The following is a 20,542-nucleotide window of genomic DNA, read 5'->3' as shown; positions in this document are numbered from 1 at the left end:
TGTTTATGCTACATTTTTAAAGATTTGCCTTGTGACATTAATAGCAGGAGCTTAAAGTGATGGGTCGTGGGGGAAAAAAACTCCCATCTTAGCAGTAGTTTCAATGGAAACTGCTTCGCTCCACTCCCAGCACTGCTGTTTGAACCTCTAGATTTAAAGAGCAGCATGGACATGTTTGCAAAAGGGCTTTTGAAACAACCCAGCACTGCTCATATTGTATGTCTGCCAAGGGTGGGGAGATAAAGATTTGTCCCATTGTCCAGCAAAGGTTCCCCAAGTTAGGTTGATCGATGAGATGCTTTCACAAGGCATATTTACCATAGTGAAAGCAAGAATGCTAATGCCTTCCTCATGCTTGACCTCTAAACATGTCAATCCAGACAGAACTTGATTTGATCTACTTAGATCCCTGGAAGAAGCCCTGTTTGAAGCACTGCTGCTACTACCAGTCACACTAGCTATTTTTATGAGTTAGAACCTCACACTAAAAACTTATGCTCTGTTTGCACACTGTTCATTTCACTCATCACCTTTAGTGGAAACTTAGACTCAATGATAAGTTGAGGACCCCTCCCATGCCTCCACAGAACTCTAGATCCGTATCCCTCTTTGCTTTAGACCAGACATGGCCAAACTTGGCCCTCCAGATATTTTGGGACTACAACTTCCATCATCCCTAGCTAACAGGACGAGTGGTCAGGGATGATGGGAATTGCAGTCCCAAAACATCTGGAGGGCCAAGTTTGGCCATGCCTGCTTTAGACAAAGCTTTCACAGAGAACTGACGGGCTTGGTCACCTAAGTTCTCAATGTTCAGACTTTGTGAAATCTGCCCTAGATTGTTCCACGCTTAGCTTGACTCCCTCTTTACCACAGTGCTCCATACCTCCTCTTCGATCTTTGTTATTTTGTGTTTAGTTTAGGTGGGAACCTAATATTTCCAAGTCTCTCTTGCCACCCAAAGACAGCTTGTATTGCATAAAGCAGAGTAGCTAACATGGTGCCCTTCAGACGTTGCTGAGCTCCAAATCCCCATTTTCCCTGTCCATCGGCCATGTTGGCTGGAGCTGACAGGAGTTGGGTGTCCAATAACATCTTGAGGACAGCACATTGCATACCTTTGGCATAAAGCTTCAGGGGCCAGCAGGGCTCCTCTGGCCCCTAATTCACAATCACAGACTGCCCCAGTGGTTTGACACCCAAAATAATCTGCAAACACATTAGGGTTGTGCGATGCTTTGAGAGCTGTATCTTCTTATATGGAAAAAAGGCAAGACTTTCACCATGCAACCCCCAGTGGAGTGTTTATAGTGCCGCATCACATTCCTAGATTTGCATGAAGGTGGTACAGGGTTTGGGGATGAAAAGAGAAGGCAGGTTATACAACACCAAGGGAATGAGAAGTTGTGTTTGAAGCAGCAGTTTGAATAAAGCAGGGATGATGAGGATGCACAAAAGGAGGGGGACAAGGCATGGACATGGCGTAAATGTAAAAATGGGTGCAAAGCAGGGGTGCAGAATAGAAGAGAGTAGTGGCTTCAGAAATGGGCTTTGGAAAGTGATAAGCGAGTTTAGATAGCACGAGCTTAGCCAGCAGAATAAGCAGGGGCACAGCCCTTACTCTGTTCATATTGTCACTGTTTGGGTTTGGATTCTTTTCAGTTAGTGCAATTAATTTTCTCTGGGTCAGAACTACTGTCTTTTACATGCAGGGAGTTGAACACTATTTTTCTAATACTAGCAGAATTCAACAAATAATGCAAAGTGAGTACGTTTTGACAATATATTTATTATAAAAAGCTGCAAACATGCCAATCCTTTTGAATTGTCTTGTTTACTATAAGCAACATACAAATCAGGATTATTTTTTTAAAAAAAGAATATCAAAAAGAATTGCATTGTATATTGATATATAGTACACTGACTACAATAATGCAGTTTGAAAAGTCTGTGAAAGGCACTTCCAAAGTTCACAATAAAAAAGTAAACACTGCAAATCTACAATATGAAGCTGAAATTCAATTTCCCTTCTGCTTCAGTAAACAACTTTTTTATTAAATTGACATATATAACACACAAAGTATTTCACAGGCCACAATTTTCCCCTCAGATACTCACATATAAGCACTATTGAGTTAAACAAGACTCATGTAACAGCAGGATTGCAAATAATGAAATACTTGTTGTATGTAAGCAAACACTCGAATTCTGCTCATAGATACACACTGGTGTCATCTTGTGACTATGTGAGCTGAGATTTCACAGGTCACAATGGAACAGGAATTACTCATGATGTTGATATTTAATGATCATATACAGTTTCTTCCTAACCCTCACTCCCACCAAACTCTACCTAATACTGGGGAGGAAGGTTAAAAACACACAAGATACTGTCTCATGACCATGGCAAAGTGATGGCAGTCGACAGAGCTATGCTTTGTGATACAATCACTTTATGTGCAAGTGTGGACAGGGTTTCAATCCATGCTGGCACAATGGTGAATTAAGAAAACTCTGATGCTTTTCCTGAAGGAGGTAGAGAAAGACACACTTTTCAGCAGTTTGTTACTATACACCCAGAAAGAAAAAGTAGAGCTTAACACAGCACAGGGAAATCAATATCTATATAGCTTTCCTAACATCCCCAATAATCACCAGAAGACAGGACTTTTCCCCATTATAAGTCACGGTAAGGAAATGTAGTCAATGCTACTTTCTATAACTTTTCATTTTACATTAGTAGAATGTAGACCATATGCAATCTCATGAAGAGAGAGGTCTATGCCTACATAACATGATCCACGTTGCAATCCTATGCACATTCCCTCAAAAGCAAGTCCCACTGAGTTCAATGGGGCTTACTCCTAGGTTAAGGGTACATGATTGCAGCCTTAGCCATTTTACCAGAAAATTCTTGAATAGGAAAATGCAACAGAAAGAACTATATAAAGACGTTTAAGAAGGTACCAAGATCACACAGTAGCACTCCTCAAAGCATTGGTTGCTCACACAGAGAATTGCAGGGACTCCAACTTATAACTACATAGGAGCAATCCGCAACGAGAAGCTGCAGCTCCAAAAACAGGTTGCCTCCTCTTCACATTTCTCCTTCACAGCGAAAGCAATTCTGACAGTGGTTTGGGATGATTTTGGTACTCTGAACTCCTAAACCCTCATATTGAACTAGCAAGAGTGATTGAAGTTTTTCTATCATATATTATGAGGGCTATATCTTATTCTATAGCTCAGTCTCCCTTTTTATTCACACTTACTGCATCCCTGGCTTCAGTAGTAATTTGGTTAGAATATTGTGTGTGTGTGTGTGTGTGTGTGTGTGTGTGTGTGTGTGTTCAGTATACTTTTCCTGCCTCACCTTGTACATTCCAGATATATTTTAAGGGAGAGTGCATATTCATGCTAGAAATGAAGGGGAGCAACAGAAGTCTTCTTCAGAAAGTGACATGTCCTAAATTACATCTTTTGGATTACAAGGTAGCTGCTAAGAGTTTTGTGAAATGTAATTATAGAGGAGGATAGATGCTGCCTTAGTCATGTTACCAGAAAATTCTTGAATAGGAAAATGCGACAGAAAGAACTATATAAAGATGTTTAAGAAGGTATAAAGATCACAGTAGCACTCCTCAAAGCATTGGTTGCTCACATAGAGAAATGCAGGGACTCCCAACTTATAACTACATAGAAGCAATCCGCAATGAGAAACTGCAGCTCCAAAAACAGGTCGCCTCCTCTTTACATTTCTCCTTCACAGCGAAAGCAATTCTGACAGTGGTTTGTGATGGTTTTGGTACATGGATAGATGCAGGCAGGCACAGAAACCCATTAAGAGCTGGAAGCAAATTTCTGTTAGTCTATTTAAGGTGCAATCCTATACTACCTGGGAGTTAAAAGCCCATTGCTCTCCAGGAGACTTACTTCCAAGTATGTATGGAGAGTACTGCACTGTTAAGCACCTTCAAATAAAGAAAATAAATGGTTCTGAAGGGGCATTCGAAAGATTTATAGAGAAAATAACAGGCAACTAGCCATGTTGGCTATATTACCTCCAGCATCAGAGACAGTATACCTCAGAATACCAGTTCCTGCACTATCATGAGTGGGAGAATACTACTGTGGCTTGTGGCCTTCCCATAGGCATTTGGTTGGTTACAGAAAACAAAATGCTGTGCTAGACAAGTCTTTGGTCTGATGCTGTAGGAGTTTCCTTATGAGCATGCTCAGTACCCATGGAATGTTGAACTGCCAGATAGGAAAAATAATGAAAAGGAGAGGCAGAGTGGAATGCCTAAGCTTCCTTATACACGGAGGAAGGCATGTTTGGCTGGCACTCTCAACAGGAACATTAGGATCAGAACAGGAGAATACAATATTTATGTATTTATATCCAGCTCTTCTACTAAGCCTAACATTGTTCTGCAGGTCTGACATGTTAAGATGATTAATGATCTCATTCAACCATGTTCATGCAGTGGTACAATACTTTTGGTTGTTGTTGTTGCTGTTGTTGTTTTGAGGAAAGGAGAAACTGGAATATTAGACAGAGGAAAGTTACCTATGAAACTGACATGCTTGAAATTAAAACTGTGAAAGCATAATGAAGCAAATGACTATGCAATTGCTGCACAAATACAGAAAAGTTTTCTTTAACAACTTACACTATTTCTTGCCAAAAAACCAAAACATTCTACTCAGTACTATTTCTCTTACTTCTTTTCATTAGATCTTACTTTGCAATAGTTAACTGGAAAAAGTATATCCAGTTTTACACTGATTTTGTTGAGGTACACCTCTCATTTTATAAGCATCAACAATTACTGGCAAAATCATGGTAGCAGACACTTGTTGCTACTCGTCTTATCAACGACTCCCTTTCACTAGAATTCAAATTATTGTATGGCATATCCATGACTCCTACTCTGAAGTTGTCTTTTTAAGACACTATCAACAATTTAAATTGATATATAGGAAAACAAATCCAGGTGATAGATCTTTTTTCTTTCTTTCTTGTGGTGTTCAAGGCATTAAAAGGCAAACAAACACTGTCAGGGTTTCTACCCCACCTGCATCAGAGTAGTATTTTAAGAAAGTATGCCACAATATAGATTCTGTTTGAAAAGGCTTCTGCGCAGATACAGAGCAGTAAATCCATTTGAAGTTAATGCTTTGGAGGATCCATGTATGCTGGGTTATAAGGTGGCTGAACTGCAGGAGCTCCAGCTGTAAAACAAGACAACATTTTAAATATATATTTTATAAATACTATGCTTTTTCCTGGGCTGATTACGAGCACTCTCAGAGAATTTACTGATTTGTGAGCTCAAGAAGGACTTCCAGCCTCATCAGCAAAATCTTCAAAGCAGATTGTAACAAGGCTTTTAAAAGTTCTTTTCCTTTAAAGGAGAACATATCTCTTTAAAAGAATGGAAGTTCAAGCAGGGGTCTCTTATGACAAAACTGACTCTGTCCTTACATACTTTTAAGGGTAACCCAAAGCTGAGTGTCTGGGTAGGTATGCTGCTCAGTGTGATTAGATTCCTGACCAATCTACAAAGTGAGGACAGGACTGTACATTTAGCCTCTGCTGCTGCGGAATGACTAAGATGGCAGCATAGCAGACTGAGGGATGCCACAGTCAGCAGGGGCGTGTCCTGCAGCGGGGGCGGGGTGAGACACCCATGGGGTGGGGCAAGCCTCTCCAACGCTTGGAGCCTCTCCACCGCCTCCCCCTCAGCTGTAGGGTGGCTGAGTGAGAGGCAGTAAGCAGATGCAACTTAGGAACCTGCAGGCGCCTAAGCCACCTTGTCACTCCTGAAAGGTTTTGTGAGCCCATTTTTATTTTTAAAAACTCATTTTGTCACACACACACACACACACACACACACACCGGTGACGACACCCGGGGTGGACCGCATCCCCTGTGCTCCCCTTCCTCCGCCACTGGCCACAGTTGCTCCAGTATGGCATTATGCCAGTATATTTGATACCACAACAGGCAAAAACTGACAAACTTGGCAGTTTAATGGTACAGAAACGTGCTTTAGTTAGGATCCTAAGTTTGCCCAGAGGTCACCATCACCAAGAAATTTGGTGTAATATAATGCCAGGAAAGGTTATGTGGTAATAAAGATCACTTTTTATAGAAGTCAGCAGTGAATCTAAGATAATTGCCAGCCCCCTGCCCCCTCACTGTCCCAGCCACATAAAAGGATAAGATTCCAATGAACTCTGCAGCCAATGATAGCATAATACAGTAAGTATACAAGCCCCAACCAAGGATCACCAATCTCAGATATTAAATAGCACATTAAGGGGCACACTGTTGTCCTCATGTCAAGAAATATTGGGAGCATGGAATGAGAACTTGGTTGGAGGAAACCTTGATGAAATAGCAAAGAACTAGAAAAAATAAGCTAAGAAGTAGAATGAGCATATTAATGGTTCACGTCCTCTCAGAAACCTTGTATTTGCTCCTCTTCAAGACTCCAGATAAAAACACCCACAGTCACCCCACCTCCTGCAGCTGGGGTGCAAGACAAAGCACCCCGTTCTTCTCAACAGATTCTCTCCTTACCTGCCATGGTTTCATGGTAAGGTGGTGGTCCTGCAGGCTGTGTGGGGTAAGGTGGAGGGTACTGTGTTGGGTAGGGTGCTGCTGGCATCCCCTGCTGCGGTTGTACTGGCAGAGGATTATATCCTTGATACATCCCTACAGGGTAACCTTGTGGTGGCATCCCAGGCTGCTGAGGATATGGCACCTGCACCAGAGTTGTGGCTGTAGTTGTGGTCACAACAGCTGTAAGACATGGGAAGAGTGCCAGGGAAGCAATCAGCACATGAAGAAAGATGATTATATTTCTAAACAATCCCTTTGCTCCCTGTTTTTTCATTTTTGGGTAAACTCAACTGCCACCTAAAGCTATTCTGACTACATTCCTGAGGTGAAAAGCGATGAAGCTTACCCTCCCCGCACACACGAATTTCTTAGTCCACCTAAGAGACACAAACAGACACGACACAGGGTTGAATCCTGCTAATGTCACTGGGCATGTGGAATGACTTCTGCAAGCACATCAGAACTTATCCACCTTTTGCACTCCCTGCCCTGCACCATCCCAAATCTGCTCCAGGGGTTGAGGAAACCCCAGAGCAGATTTGACGGGAGGGGAGGGGAGGGGAAGTTCAGTTGTGCTTGCAGAAAATGTTCTGAACATACTACAGTTTAGCTGAACTCAGCCTACATATTTGATTCACTTTACAAAATCATGGCTATTTGGTTGTTCATATATTTAGACAATTCCTACCATAACTGTTTGTTGGCATCAAGTCCAAAATGCTGCTGAGGTAAACTGGCTCTTGATTTCAAATGTGTCTAAATAACATGAATTGCTTTCTACAGCTACATCCCAAAATTACGCATGGCACTAGACAGCACTATTTTTTTTAAAAAAGTTTATGAGTCATTAATAATTTCTTGTTAGAACAGCCTTCTTTCTTTCTTTACTAAGAGAGGGTAAAAAATAAACCATGCTTACGCCGTGGTTGTCTTCGGCATGCTTTATACAGGCAGCAACATGAACAGGTGAAGCAGAAAATGATGGTCACCACAAACAGTACGAATATGGAAACACCAACAGCTATGACAGTCCCGCTGTAAGAGGAAAAGACACATTTGAAAACTAAGGTGTCTATCAAAACAGGAGGCAATCTTCAGTTATAACCGAAAACACTGATAAATCACACAGTTATCCTTTGTTCATCAAATATTTGATCTAATTTGTTATATTTAGAAAAAAATGCATAAAAATAACATTCAGTGTGCAAACAAGCAATTTCCCTTAGAGGTTTATCATATGGATTATGTCAAATAAAAAAAATGAGGATTAAAAATTCAGTACTATGCTCTAGAAGCGTTCTTTCACAAAGAGGCATAGTCATACTGAAGAAAGAAAAAGCAGCAGAGAGGCATATATAGATGCATCAGGTGTATCAGTATACCTGAAGGAGCATCTCCACCCCATCATTCAACCCAGACACTGAGGTCCAGCGCGGGGGGCCTTCTGGCGGTTCCCTCACTGAGAGGCTACAGGCAGAGGGCCTTCTCAGTAGTGGCGTCTGCCCTGTGGAACACCCTCCCGTCAGATGTCAAGGAAATAAACAACTATCTGACGTTTAGAAGACATCTGAAGGCAGCCCTGTTTAGGGAAGTTTTTAATGAATGGGGTTTTAATGTATTTTTAATCTTTTGTTGGAAGCCGCTTAGAGTGGCTGGGGAAACCCAGACAGATGGGCGGGGTATAAATAAATTATTATTATTATTATTATTATTAATTATTATTATTAATGAGTGGATGAGTAGGTACACACTGTGTTGGGGTGCTTGGTCGCATTGGCATGCACATGGCTACATGTATGTCATCAAGCTGACCGTCCCTGTGTGCGCAAGTCACTTGGCTTCCAAATGTCATCAATCTTTAGCAGAATGCATTAACCTACACTTGCCAAGGACAAATCTTTAGCTCTGCTCCTTTTCTGTGACTGACCTACTATGCATAGGGTGATCATTAGACCAGGCCACAAGACCACCACTGTTTGGCATTTGTTCAGTACTGATAGTGTGCTGAGCACACTAAGGTAACATAGTTCCTGCCCAGAGGTCTTACAATCCACAGTAGAAGGGCAATTCAGGAATGGGGAAAGACCACAATGCAGATGGGTGGGTGGCCCCTGGTCTCCTTTTATGTAGCCCTTGACACCCCCGAACAGTGTTTGAAACTCCCATTGTTCTAGGCACATTTTGTGATAGGGGATTTCATTAGCGGGAGCAGGTTCTGAGGTCTGGGTGCAGTTCTGTGCCTAAGATTTCAGATTAAAACTGCAGAGTGGAAGGAAAGAAGGGTCTTTTTCTGCCTCCTCACTTCCATTTACTCTCTGAAGACTGGAGAAGAGACCCTCTAAAGAATATTAGGGGGGTGGGCAGGGGAAGGACTAGACCATGTGAAAAATGAACTTAATATTTTTGCTGCAGTTCATTCATTTTCAGCTTTGTATTCTTGTTATAAAAAAAGTGTGCCTAGACATACCTCAGTTTCTAACGCTGCTCTGGAAGCTTTTCCATTCTTCCATCCCATCTATTTCCCCCCTTCCTGTTCCTTTCCGTTTTTTGTGGTTTTTCAAAGTGCTCCTCCCCTCAGTATATGCCATTTCAGAACAATTTCATTTTGATAAAAATAAACTGATTTCTTTTTTTTTTCTTTTTTACTTCTCCACCTGTTTGTATGGCTTGGAGAAAAGAAGTATTTTCCCCACCTGTCCAAGAAAAAAATTAGTAGGCTTCTGTCATATGTGTGTGGGTGTGTAGCATCCTGAAGTCAGAAAGTAATTATTTTAATTTGTTTTCCAGAACAGTAGCTGTTGTATTTTTTTATTACAAAAATCCTCTGTAATTATTTGAGACTAACTTCATAAAACCCAGTAAAGCTTTCATCTGAGCAGAACTGTACAGGATTAGGAATTCTAATCAGAGGCATACCACAGCTAAACGTGAAGCAGTGTGGTCTTTATTCCACCTTTATCACCACCTTTATGTAACCAGTGAGGAAATGATGACACTGACAGGAGGGGAAAGTTCCTCACCCTTGGGTTAAAGGTTAGGGTGGATGTCAGGGAACTGCCATCGGAGCCAGGAGTGGAGGCAAGGCTCCCAAGCGATGCCGGAGAAGGGCCCAGCAGGGAGAGAGGGGACTCATCGGCCGGGGAAGGAAATCAGCGTGACACCAGGGAGAAAGGCGGGCAGAGGCAGGCTTCGGAGAGATGGCTCCAGGACTCTTCGCCAGAGACCAGCGGGGAGAGCACGGGTCCTCCACTGCCCACACCCACCCTGCGCAGAAGACTTCCGCGCAGGGAGGCTAGGCGGAGAGTATCCATCAAGGAACTTTTATGTTGGAAGAAGTTCAGGAAACGCCCACTGGCGGATTCTGCCAGTGACTGAGACAGCCGCGGAGTCAGGGCTGTCCAGCCAGGGAAAGGTTTATCCAGGCAACCTTGCCAAGAGTGGCGGCAACTTACGCACGAGCAACCCCCAATTTCCATTACAGTAGAGAATCGTAAAATAAGTTGATCTCGAGGAGAGATTCAGATGAAAAGAGAAGCTGCACCAGGCAAAATCCAAATTGGGCCACCTTCAGCAACCAAGCAGCCTTCATAAATCATGTGCATTGAGCAACTTTTCATAATTTAATTTGTGAGTATTTGTTTTTTAGTGTTGACTGTTTTGCACAAATTATTCTGGGTTTTGTATTTATTGGTTAGGGGAAGGAGCACACCAAGGCCTAATTGTAACCACTAGGGAAGGGTTTCAACATAGTGATAGCATGATAGCTTCATCAGCAATAGCATTTCTGCTTGCTTGATATCTCCCCTCCCCTTCTCCCAAGTACAATTCTGGGCATTATCCTGACCCACCTGAGCCAATCTAGGGGAAACATGGGGGAGAGGAGAGGAGGGTAAAGTCCAGTTGTGCCAACTTCCACTTGTGGGACCAATTAATTCAGTCCAGCCCTAGGAATCTAGTTCAGTTATCTCTGGTTTCTATTATTTTAGCAGGAATTGCCCAGGCACATTCAAATTATTTTTTTACTCATAAGGGCAAAAAAATTACATTTCCCCCACATTAAGAAGAATCCATGATGAGAGTTTTACATATCAAACCTCCATTTTTAACTTCTTTCTATTCTTTAAAACGAATCCAACAACAATAAAAAAGCTCCAATGAGGTGAAAACAAAATGGCCACAATGAAACAAAATAAAGCATTTAAGGATTTCACAGTGATACTACATCTTCAGTTGCATGTTTATATTCTGATCCATGCTTCTACCAAACATCAGGCCAGTCAGGCTAAAAAAAAGTTTGTGTTCAACAACATTCAGCCAATGCACTTAGGTTTAATACACTGGTGGGTAAACTACATTATTGTCAGCTACAGTGATAATCTTTCCACTGCATGATGAAAAAACTGAAGGCACACCCAAAATATTTTACGAAGTGCAAGCTAGTATATCTTTGAGACTGCAGCAGCAAGCCATCGGACAACTTCAGTACTGTACTGACTAATTCCTGAAGCTCATACCAAAATAGGGGTGGGGAGAAACACCCACAGCTTGCATTCGTTGAGTGTTCCTTTCCTTAAATGTGAAAAGCAAGAGCTTACTGGTGTTATGCAAAACTAGGCACAATTTACTGTATATGAGCAGCCAAGTGCTGCAGCACGATATGGACTCTTTGGTGTATTGGCAACACCACCACAAAATGAAATGTCTTGGGCAACCAAGGGCAGGGAGGGAGAATCACACTTATTGGGGGCCATCTTAAGCACAGTCCTTGTAACAGCGATTGTAATGCAAGCTGAATCAGGTCTTTCTTCACTTTCGGGTGCTGATTTTAGAGGCTAATGCAGTGGTTCTTTAATCTACTACCGCCCATCAAGTATGCAACATTGCCATATGGCCCCTGCCCCAAACCACCACCACCGCAGCCACCACCACCATCATCATCAAACTCTAGATGAGGCAACTTGGTCAGAATATATAGATGTTATTTCTAAAAAGTGAAAAAATATACAATCTAACGAGGAGCCAGAGAATATATAGGTGTATTTCTTATGCATGCATATGATACTCAGATCTCAGGTTCAATGAGACCACTGTACCAGACAGTCATTAGCCAACATCACTAACAGCAGACTGCCACCCACCCACTCTATCTCCAGGCAGCAGCACGGTTATTAAAACTGTGAGGGGAAAGAAGGGATGTGGTTGTGGTTGTTTTGTTCAAGCTGTAGGGGAGGAGCTGAGGAAAGTTGTCCCCAGGTGGAAGAGACAGTGGCAGGAAATGAGGTTGGGTGTTTATTGTCTTCAGCTACAAGCAGAGTTAGTGGTCAAACAAACATCATTTCTGATAAAGCCTGGGAGCTTGCACAAGCTGACTTCTCCAGCCAGGCAACAGCGCTAAGTCAGTAGTTTAGGAACTGACCTCCTGGATCATAGCTCCTTCTCCTACAGGGGCCACACGCTAGATGTCGAGTTGACAATGCATACAACATCTCAACCAGTGGGGTGCCCCCTCCCCAGAGTGGCATATGAAGATTTCAGGGGGGGTTCATGTTTCCAAAAAAACATGTACTCATACATATATGTCACAATATTTCAATACTTTTGAAAATTCAAGTCATGTAACTAGGGGAGCCAGGTAATTGCTCTTCTGTGGTGAGTTCTGAAAGCTCATACAGAGAAGGAAGAAATGGATTCTCAGAAAAACGCCACCATTTTTTAATAGACAGTTTTTCAAGAACCTGTTTCTCCCTTGTCTCTGATGATATTAGTGTACCCACTCTGTTGTTTTCTTTCTGGAAGCTCATCAGGTATACTCAGTCTCATTGGAGAGCAGGCTTTCCAGTTTGATTCTCTCTTTGCTGCACAAGCTCCTTAAGGAGCCTGAGGAAGAAGTCTAGGATCTGGGGATTTATTCTTAGGGTATGGTGAACAGGAAAAAGCAACTGTCCTCTGCTGCTGTTATAACCCATTGCAAAGGAAGAGAAGAGGCTGCACAAACCAATTTGCAGAACATGCTGGAGGTCAGTAAATCAGGTCAGTCTCAGCAACTTATAACCACACTTTATATAAGGAGAAGCTACAGCTGAATGGTGAAGTACATATTTTGCCAAGGCTTAATACCAAGCATCTCTAGTTAATAGGATTGGGTAAACCCCCATCTGAGGCCCAAGAAAGTGAAGCTTTAGGCCAAACCATGCAAACATGAAAATACCTTTTTTTGTTGTTGTTTGTTAAGGCCATGTCCAGACTTTATTTAACATCCATTTTTTCTTTGAAAACATAATAAATAAACAAAACATCAAGGTAGGTAAATAAATAAATAAATAAATAAATAAATAAATGAATGAATGAATGAATGCAAGAGGAGTAACAAGACAATAAAATAATGGTCCTAATAAGCTTTTTTAAAAAGCATAAAATATATTCCATAGTGGAATACAAGGTTCATATTTATACAAAACATATCAAATAATCATGAGTACTTAAAGGTGTCTTTGCATCAAACGTGCAGGTTTTTTTAAAAAAAGAATTTTGCTTCAGCTGGTGTGGGTGGGAAGGCAGTGCTGATAATTAATGGGATCACACAGCTGAAGCAAAATGCTTTGAACACTCCTTTTCCTTTGTACACAATAAGGAGAACTCTTTCCCACTCTCCCTTGCTTACTGCTTTTGTAGCATGCATTCCTTGCCCCTCTCCCATGCACTTTGGACACAACCCAAAAATTATTTCCCCAGTGGCTGCCTGTGTGCTCAGTTTCTCCCATACTGCCTTGCTCTTGGTCTTTGGTGTTGTTCTGTCCCAGAATATAGTCTCGTGTTGCCTTTCTGAGCCGTCCAAATTTGCTACCCTAAGCTTCTGCATGAGATGCTTGCACTGTTGGGCCAGCCCTGTGGGCAGATAACTAAACTAAATAAAGTAAAGATGGGTAATGTCCATGTAGCCACAGTTACCATTTGTGGATACTAAATAGTTACATGTGATTATTTTATTCTTTATAGCATCAGTAGAAAATGATTTGGACTGATATCCTCTGGCCATACAGTTGCATTCTATTCAATATTAAAGGCTGGATCTATTCCTGACTTGGTGAATTGCTTGCTGATATTCTGCAGTATTTCCTGGAACATCACTGGATGTAGCGGTTCCCAGGAATAAGTTTAATTAGGATTGTGCAGAAAGGTGTTTATGACATATCTTAATACCCCCCCCAACAGAGCAACAGATTGCCATTACATAACGCGTACATGGGAAAATAATTTTACTAGTTTTGAATTGAGAATCAGACCCATTAAGTTAGGTGTTTTTTAAACAAATGAGATGCATTTGACAATGACAGTGAATTATTTATGTTTAATTATTTATGTTTAACTGAGCCTCCCCCCCCCACAAACACTCAATCTCATTGCACTCATTACACACCATTACACACCAACCCTGAAAGTCAGTTGCACTATATTATTTTCCGTTCAGCAGCCTAACAGCCCACGGATAAAAACTGTTTTTAGCCTGTTGGTATGACTGATTATATTTCTATATCTCCTGCCCGAGGGTAGAAGATTAAAGAGGTGCTGGCCAGGGTTTGAATCATCCCTGAAAATTTTTCTCACTCTCCTAGGGAACGATCCCTTGCTATGTCATCTAGTGGGCTCAGGGGACAGCCCATGATATCATGTGCTGTGTTCAGCATCCTCTGTAAAGACTTTCTGTCCATGGCTGTCAAGCCAACGTACCACACTGTGATACAATATGAGAGGACACTTTCTATTGTGGACCGGTAGAAGGAGGTCATCAATTGTTGTTTAACATTGTTCTTCCACAAGACCCTGAGAAAATGGAGTCTCTGCTGGGCCTTCCTAACCACCTGAGTTATATTGTTTTTCCAAGTGAGGTCTTCACTAAGGTAAACTTCCAGGAATTTAAAGGAAGAGACTCTCTCCACACAACCCCCCCCCCGATATACAATGGGGCTAGTTCCCCTCTCTTCCTCCGAAAGTCCAACACCATCTCCTTTATCTTGCTAATATTTAGGTGCAAGTTATTCTCTAAGCACCATGTAGATACTTTTTGAATGTCCCCCTGTACGCTGATTCATCTCCACCTGTAATAGACCCATTATGGTAGTATCATCTGCAAACTTAATAATTACAGTGGATGGATCAGATGACATACAGTCATATGTATACAACGAGTACAGGTAGGGACTCAGCACACATCCCTGTGGGGTGCCAGTGCTGAGCTTCAGGGAGGTAGATGTAACAGGCCCAATCCTCACTGTTTGTGTCCGATCCCTCAGAAAGTCTTTAATCCAATCACAGATGGTAGACGAAAGGTCTAGTTCCATCAGCTTTTTGATAATAATGTCCGGAAGGATGGTATTAAAAGCCGAGCTATAATCAATAAACAACATTCTAATGTAAGTCCCTGGTCTCTCCAGATTGTTTTACCTGAATACAGCAGCTGCAATGTGCAGGTGCAGACTTGGAGTCCCTTGTGCTGTATGGGCACCCCCCTCCCAGGTAACAATCACCTTTGTGCTGCTGTGCGAGGACAGGGAGTTTCTACCATGTTTGATCTTGCCACAATAGCAGCAGTGCATCACCACACACACATGCATCATACACTCCATAGTCTGATATGTGATTTTTGTGCCCCTGGTTGGGGGGGGGGAGCAGTTTCACCACTAGTTGCAACTCTGGCAACATGTTACCTTAGCATCCTACCCACCACCAGGAGAGAAGTCAACAGTTTGTGCTGAACCCGCTTCCTCCTCCAGGTAGAGGAGAGAGAGATTTCTGTCTGGGGGGAAATGGAGAGCCCCTGAAATTCAGTTCAAACAATGGTGAGCTACATAGATGGACAGTATGACTGGGTTTAAAGGCAGCTTTCTAAAGCCTGACTCTAAAATGCAAATGACTATGGCTGCAATCCTAACGCCACTTACCTGGGAGTAAGCCAGAATTGTTATTCTGTACACTTTTTATATCAATTGCAGAACAACTGGACAATCTTTTAAAAATGTACCTGTAATGCTAGGAGCCTCAAGCTATGCATGTTCCATGCATAGTTTAGCAATTTGAACTTTGGATCCTGGGCATCAGAAAACAGCCACGTATTCCTTGGACAGCACTCCTGAGCACACTAATTTGAAAGCCTTATTTAAATCAATGGGACTTACTTCTGAATAAAGAGGGGTAGGGGCGTGCTGCAACAACTGGAGTTTGGCTATCTTTCCACAATACGTGAGCCCTCACAAGTCAAGCTATTAACTCTCTAGGTAGCCTATGCATTATAGTGGCCTACTTTAATTTACAATAGTACAAACTTATGCAAGAATTGAGTTTATTACAAAATGTGCTGTAATAGTATATATATTACAGCAGAACAACAACAACACTATTTTTTTATTTCTACTCCACACACCTGACTGGGTGGCCCCAGCCACTCTAGGTGACTTCCAGGATAGTTACGGGGCAGATACTGGGGTATTTTTCAATTACAGGGCATGGTGCAGCTCTGCAGCACGATGGGAAGGAAATCCTTCAGCAAATGCATTTCTCACACCCTGCACAAGATTACCACGTTCTTAGAGCTCATAGACCCAAAGGCACCTGGTCCTGCAAAAACTCTGATAAGAGTTTGTGGGCTCCCACCTGCTCCATTTCCCACCACAATGCACTTAAAGCTGACATAATTTGTGTGCAAAGGATAAGCTAGGTGCAAGATTCCTTACTAGGGGATATAGCATGGAGGTCCTGCGATATAGCAATGCCTTGGCCTACTCTGGTGCTATGTACCTGGTTTGGTATATATTGCAGTGGAGGGTCTCCATGAGTGTACTAATTTTTGGAGACCAAAAGGGGGCTCTGATGTTACCACATGCTAGTTCCACTGATGCACACAAGTGTTCATACACTGCCTTTTGCATGCAGAACCCAGAGGCTAGGTTGTGTCCAGTGCCCACAGTGGTTTTTGCAGATGATCAGCATTCTCAATGCAAGTTTTAATTGGCAATAATACCGTTTGGAAGTGTCCTGTGAGCCATACTATATGTTGCAATGCACTCACATGTAATATTAGCTTGCCGGCAGTCTCTCCATTACAAAAATATCTGCATATTTTTGATTTGATTTTTTAATTGTTATACCGCTTCATATATTTAAAATATCTTTGGGCAGCATACAGAAAACTAAAGGAACCACAGACAACTTAAAACAAAATATTACACAAATACACACCTACATATAAAAATGTTACATTAATAGCAATATCTATCAATCATCTAGCTATCTCAATTCATTTCCCTCCCTCCCTCCCTCCCTCCCTCCCTTCCTTCCTTCCTTCCTTCCTTCCTTCCTTCCTTCCTTCCTCCCTCCTCCCTTCCTCCTTCCTTTCAGTCTCTGGGTTCACACCCAGGGTCCAAACATACTCTCAGCTCACCCACAGAAGTCTCAAAATGAGAAGAGGTCCTGGAAAGAGGGGACATCACCCTCTCTCCCATTCTAGACTTGATTTTATGAGCAATCAACTGCACTCTCAACACCCAGTTCCAGGTGCAGGAGGTTTGTTGCGTTTCCCGGGGGGGGGTCCAAAAGGATGGGAAGAGGGCCCCCGCCACTTAACAGCTCCTTCTTCACCCTTTGTCATCTGCTCCTCCAGCTGCTATTTAATTTATGTCATTAAATTAATTAACATGGTACATATAATTCGACTCTTAGGATGCCTTCCTACAAACTACTGCAATATAAATGTAATGCACGTTTTTTGTTTAAGAAAAGAACAAGGTTTAAGGAATGGAGGCTGGGACTTTAGAACCTAAGAAGAGCACTGCTGGCTTAGACCAAAGGCCTATCTAGTCCAGCCTTCTGTTCCTAATCAGATGCCCACTGGGAAATAACTGCCCACAAGCAGGAAATAACTGCAATGGCACTATTTATCCCATCAAAATTATTTACTTATTTAAACTATTTCTGCCCCACCTTCACCACCGTACAATCATAGGGCAGTGTACTAAATGCTGAACACATGTCAATATTTATTTCTAAAGCCCATTTAAACACTAAATTAAATGCAGCAGCAACACACGGTGGAACAAAAAATTGCCTTTCCCCACTTTTGGTATAATACAGGAAGTGGTGGTGGTGAGAATCAGTTTTTACTTGCTGCAAGAAACTTGAGCCCCAGATGGCTTTGAGAGTCCAGGGAGGCTCATCTGGCACCAACACTGTCAGCTTGTAGGTGCCAGGCAAAGACCATCCTATTCTCTTGGGGAATTTGGACTTTGGCATGGTTTGATTTTCTGGCGTGTTCTTGATGTTCATCTTTTGGTTGCATGGGATATTTCCCCAGTTTTCCTGGTTATTTGTGGATGGCCACTTTTAGCACCATACACAGCTTTGCTGTTTTTATTGCACTTTTAATTTGCTGAATGTCACTTCTTGTAAGTTATGAAAATAATAAATAATAACAATAAAGTAAAACCAAAAACAATGTTAAGGTAACAACAGGTACCATAGGCTGACCTCAATTAACTACACCTTCTCACCTCCAAAAGCCTGAAAGACTTGCCCCCTGAAAGACTATAATGTTTTGGCAATACTGTATGCCTCAGCAAGGAAATCAATCCACAGTTTTGGAGCTACCACTAAAAAGTTTCTACCGCAGGCCCCCACACTTTACCATTCAAAACCTTTCAGATAACTCAGTGTAGCCCCCAATTTATTTACTATTAACAAGAAGAATAAATTTACTATTGCTACAATTCCTTTTAAGATGATGGAATCCGTGTTTATTAACCTGCTTTATTCCGTATCTAAACATATATAAATGCTTCTCTGCTTAGATTCATTACTACCACAAAGTTAAATGGTTTTGCCATTCAAAACATTTCAGTTTTATTTCAGTAAAATAGTTCAAAAGCTGTAATATTTGAACAGTAAAGTGGAAACAACTTCCTGCATGAAGGATTAAAAACACATTTTCTTTTTTATTTAAACATTGTTTCATTTCAGTGAACTGCATCAGCTTCAGTGAAAAGTTCCATGAAAGCTTTAGTATAATCAATTCCAAACGGATTTTTTTGAGAAAAGGGGAAGCAACAAGCTGCTAAGGAGTGATTCATTGTTTCCGTTCAGTTAATACATCTGCCTTACATGCTCAATGGATAAGAATAAGAATTACAGAGGTTGAAATTATCTCTTTTGGAAGTTAATGTACATACCGCACTGCTCCCATTAAGTTACTTGCTTTTACATATGACTGGCTAAAACTTTAAATAAGAAGGATTACCGTAATTGATAGGCACCATCCCTGTACATTTTTGCAATTACATAATCTAAAGCTATGTAGGCTATCCCCAATGTTTGCCTATTTTTAACATGAGACAATATGCTTGCAGACAGAACAAGCAAAGCTTACCCCATTTTTGTTCTCAGCAAAGGCTTTTAACCCAAATTCTCTCTCTCTCTCAAGTCCTCTAGTTTATTTTCACTCAGAAACGAAACTGGCTGCTTTCTTGCAGATGTACTGAAGCCTGGTGGATATGTGCTGTTTCGTTGTCAGTGACATCAGCAGGAAAGCATAGCAGGCTTCCTTGGTCACACCTACTTTTGCTCAAAAAAGCCTTCTTAAAGGTACAGAGCGTTGCTTTTCACCCTGAACCACAGAACAATATAAGGCACAACTGAGTCATCCTAAACTACCCAAAGGCTTCAATGCATTCTGCTCAAGCTTTTTGTATAAATGGAAATCCAGCAATTCTAAAATGTAGCCATATTCTCTGTGCCTGCCCTCAGATTGTGAAATTCCGTCCCCCAAAAAGCTACATCTAGCCTATTTACTCTACAGATGCTATTAGATGCCGAAGACACCCCTCTTTACCCTAGTCTTTGAGATTACACACAAAATTTAAACTGGAAAATTATTGGGCTTCTTGTTTAAATTGCATTACTGTATTATTAACTTTATTTTATCTAATTTTAAAATTATATGATTATACTGTTGTAATCTGCCCTTGGACCTAATAGTGAAGGGTGGAAAGAAATCCTATGATATATAAATAAATGTTATATTTATTGATTTCTATACCATCATAGCATCTATTATCAGGGTGGTATACAATGTTAAAAAAATTGCCATTTTAAAAATAAAAATACATATATCATTAAGGCAGGCATGGCCAAACTCGGCCCTCCAGATGTTTTGGGACTACAATTCCCAACATCCCTGACCACTGGTCCTGTTAGCTAGGGATGATGGGAGTTGTAGTCCCAAAACATCTGGAGGGCCAAGTTTGGCCATGCCTGCATTAGAGTGACTGATTGCTAAAAATAAAAACTAAAACTGGAAGTGTCACCATGGTCCCAAGCAGAACTAGCTTTAATAAAAATAAATAAATAAATAGATAAATAACCAGGCAAGAGATTAAATTGTATATGGAAGTTATTAATCTGATGACTGACTTTCAACCACAACTATAACAATATTTTCAAGTAACAGAGACGTTATGCTTATTAAGGAAATACAGCATTTGAAATCTTACTAATATCAGATCAAGACAAAGGCTTAATTGGCAAAATATCCTTAATAATCATGGAATTGGATAAGAAAGTTGGGATCTTTGTATTGGGTAAACAAGCTCCAACAAGAGCTGACATGACTAAAACGAAAATGGCTATGGGCCAAAATACCACCATGGATTATATCCATAAATTTACAGGAAATTTTCCTGGTAGAAGAAAATCCTGGGAGAAGAAAAAAAGCACCCCTAAGCCTAGATTAGTATAAAAAGATAGCAGAGTCTATAATAGCACCAATGAAACTTACAAACAGATTTACAAAGGTAATTTTTTTATCCTGTTTTGGAATATTATGAAAAGGTTCATAATAAAATATACCTGTACATTTTAATTAATAAC

The 20,542-nt window shown here is 41.2% G+C and overlaps 1 protein-coding gene across 1 annotated transcript in view; it reads right to left on the bottom strand.

Moving 5' to 3' along the window:
• Positions 1–3,337: 3,337 nt before the first annotated feature.
• SHISA5 (shisa family member 5) overlaps positions 3,338–20,542 on the bottom strand; it is a 39,517-nt gene continuing 22,312 nt past the window's right edge. Inside the window, exons 4-6 of the mRNA XM_053377622.1 lie at positions 7,551–7,666; positions 6,590–6,811; positions 3,338–5,235 (exon numbers count right to left, since the gene is read on the bottom strand). Of these exons, the coding sequence (XP_053233597.1) occupies positions 5,174–5,235; positions 6,590–6,811; positions 7,551–7,666 (400 nt within the window). The 3' untranslated portion in view covers positions 3,338–5,173. The remainder of the gene's footprint in view (positions 5,236–6,589; positions 6,812–7,550; positions 7,667–20,542) is intronic.

Source organism: Podarcis raffonei, chromosome 2, assembly GCF_027172205.1.
Source record: "Podarcis raffonei isolate rPodRaf1 chromosome 2, rPodRaf1.pri, whole genome shotgun sequence".
Taxonomy (NCBI): Eukaryota; Metazoa; Chordata; class Lepidosauria; order Squamata; family Lacertidae; genus Podarcis; species Podarcis raffonei.
Note: the sequence above shows the minus strand (reverse complement) of the source record. Positions and strands in the feature narration are given on the sequence as shown.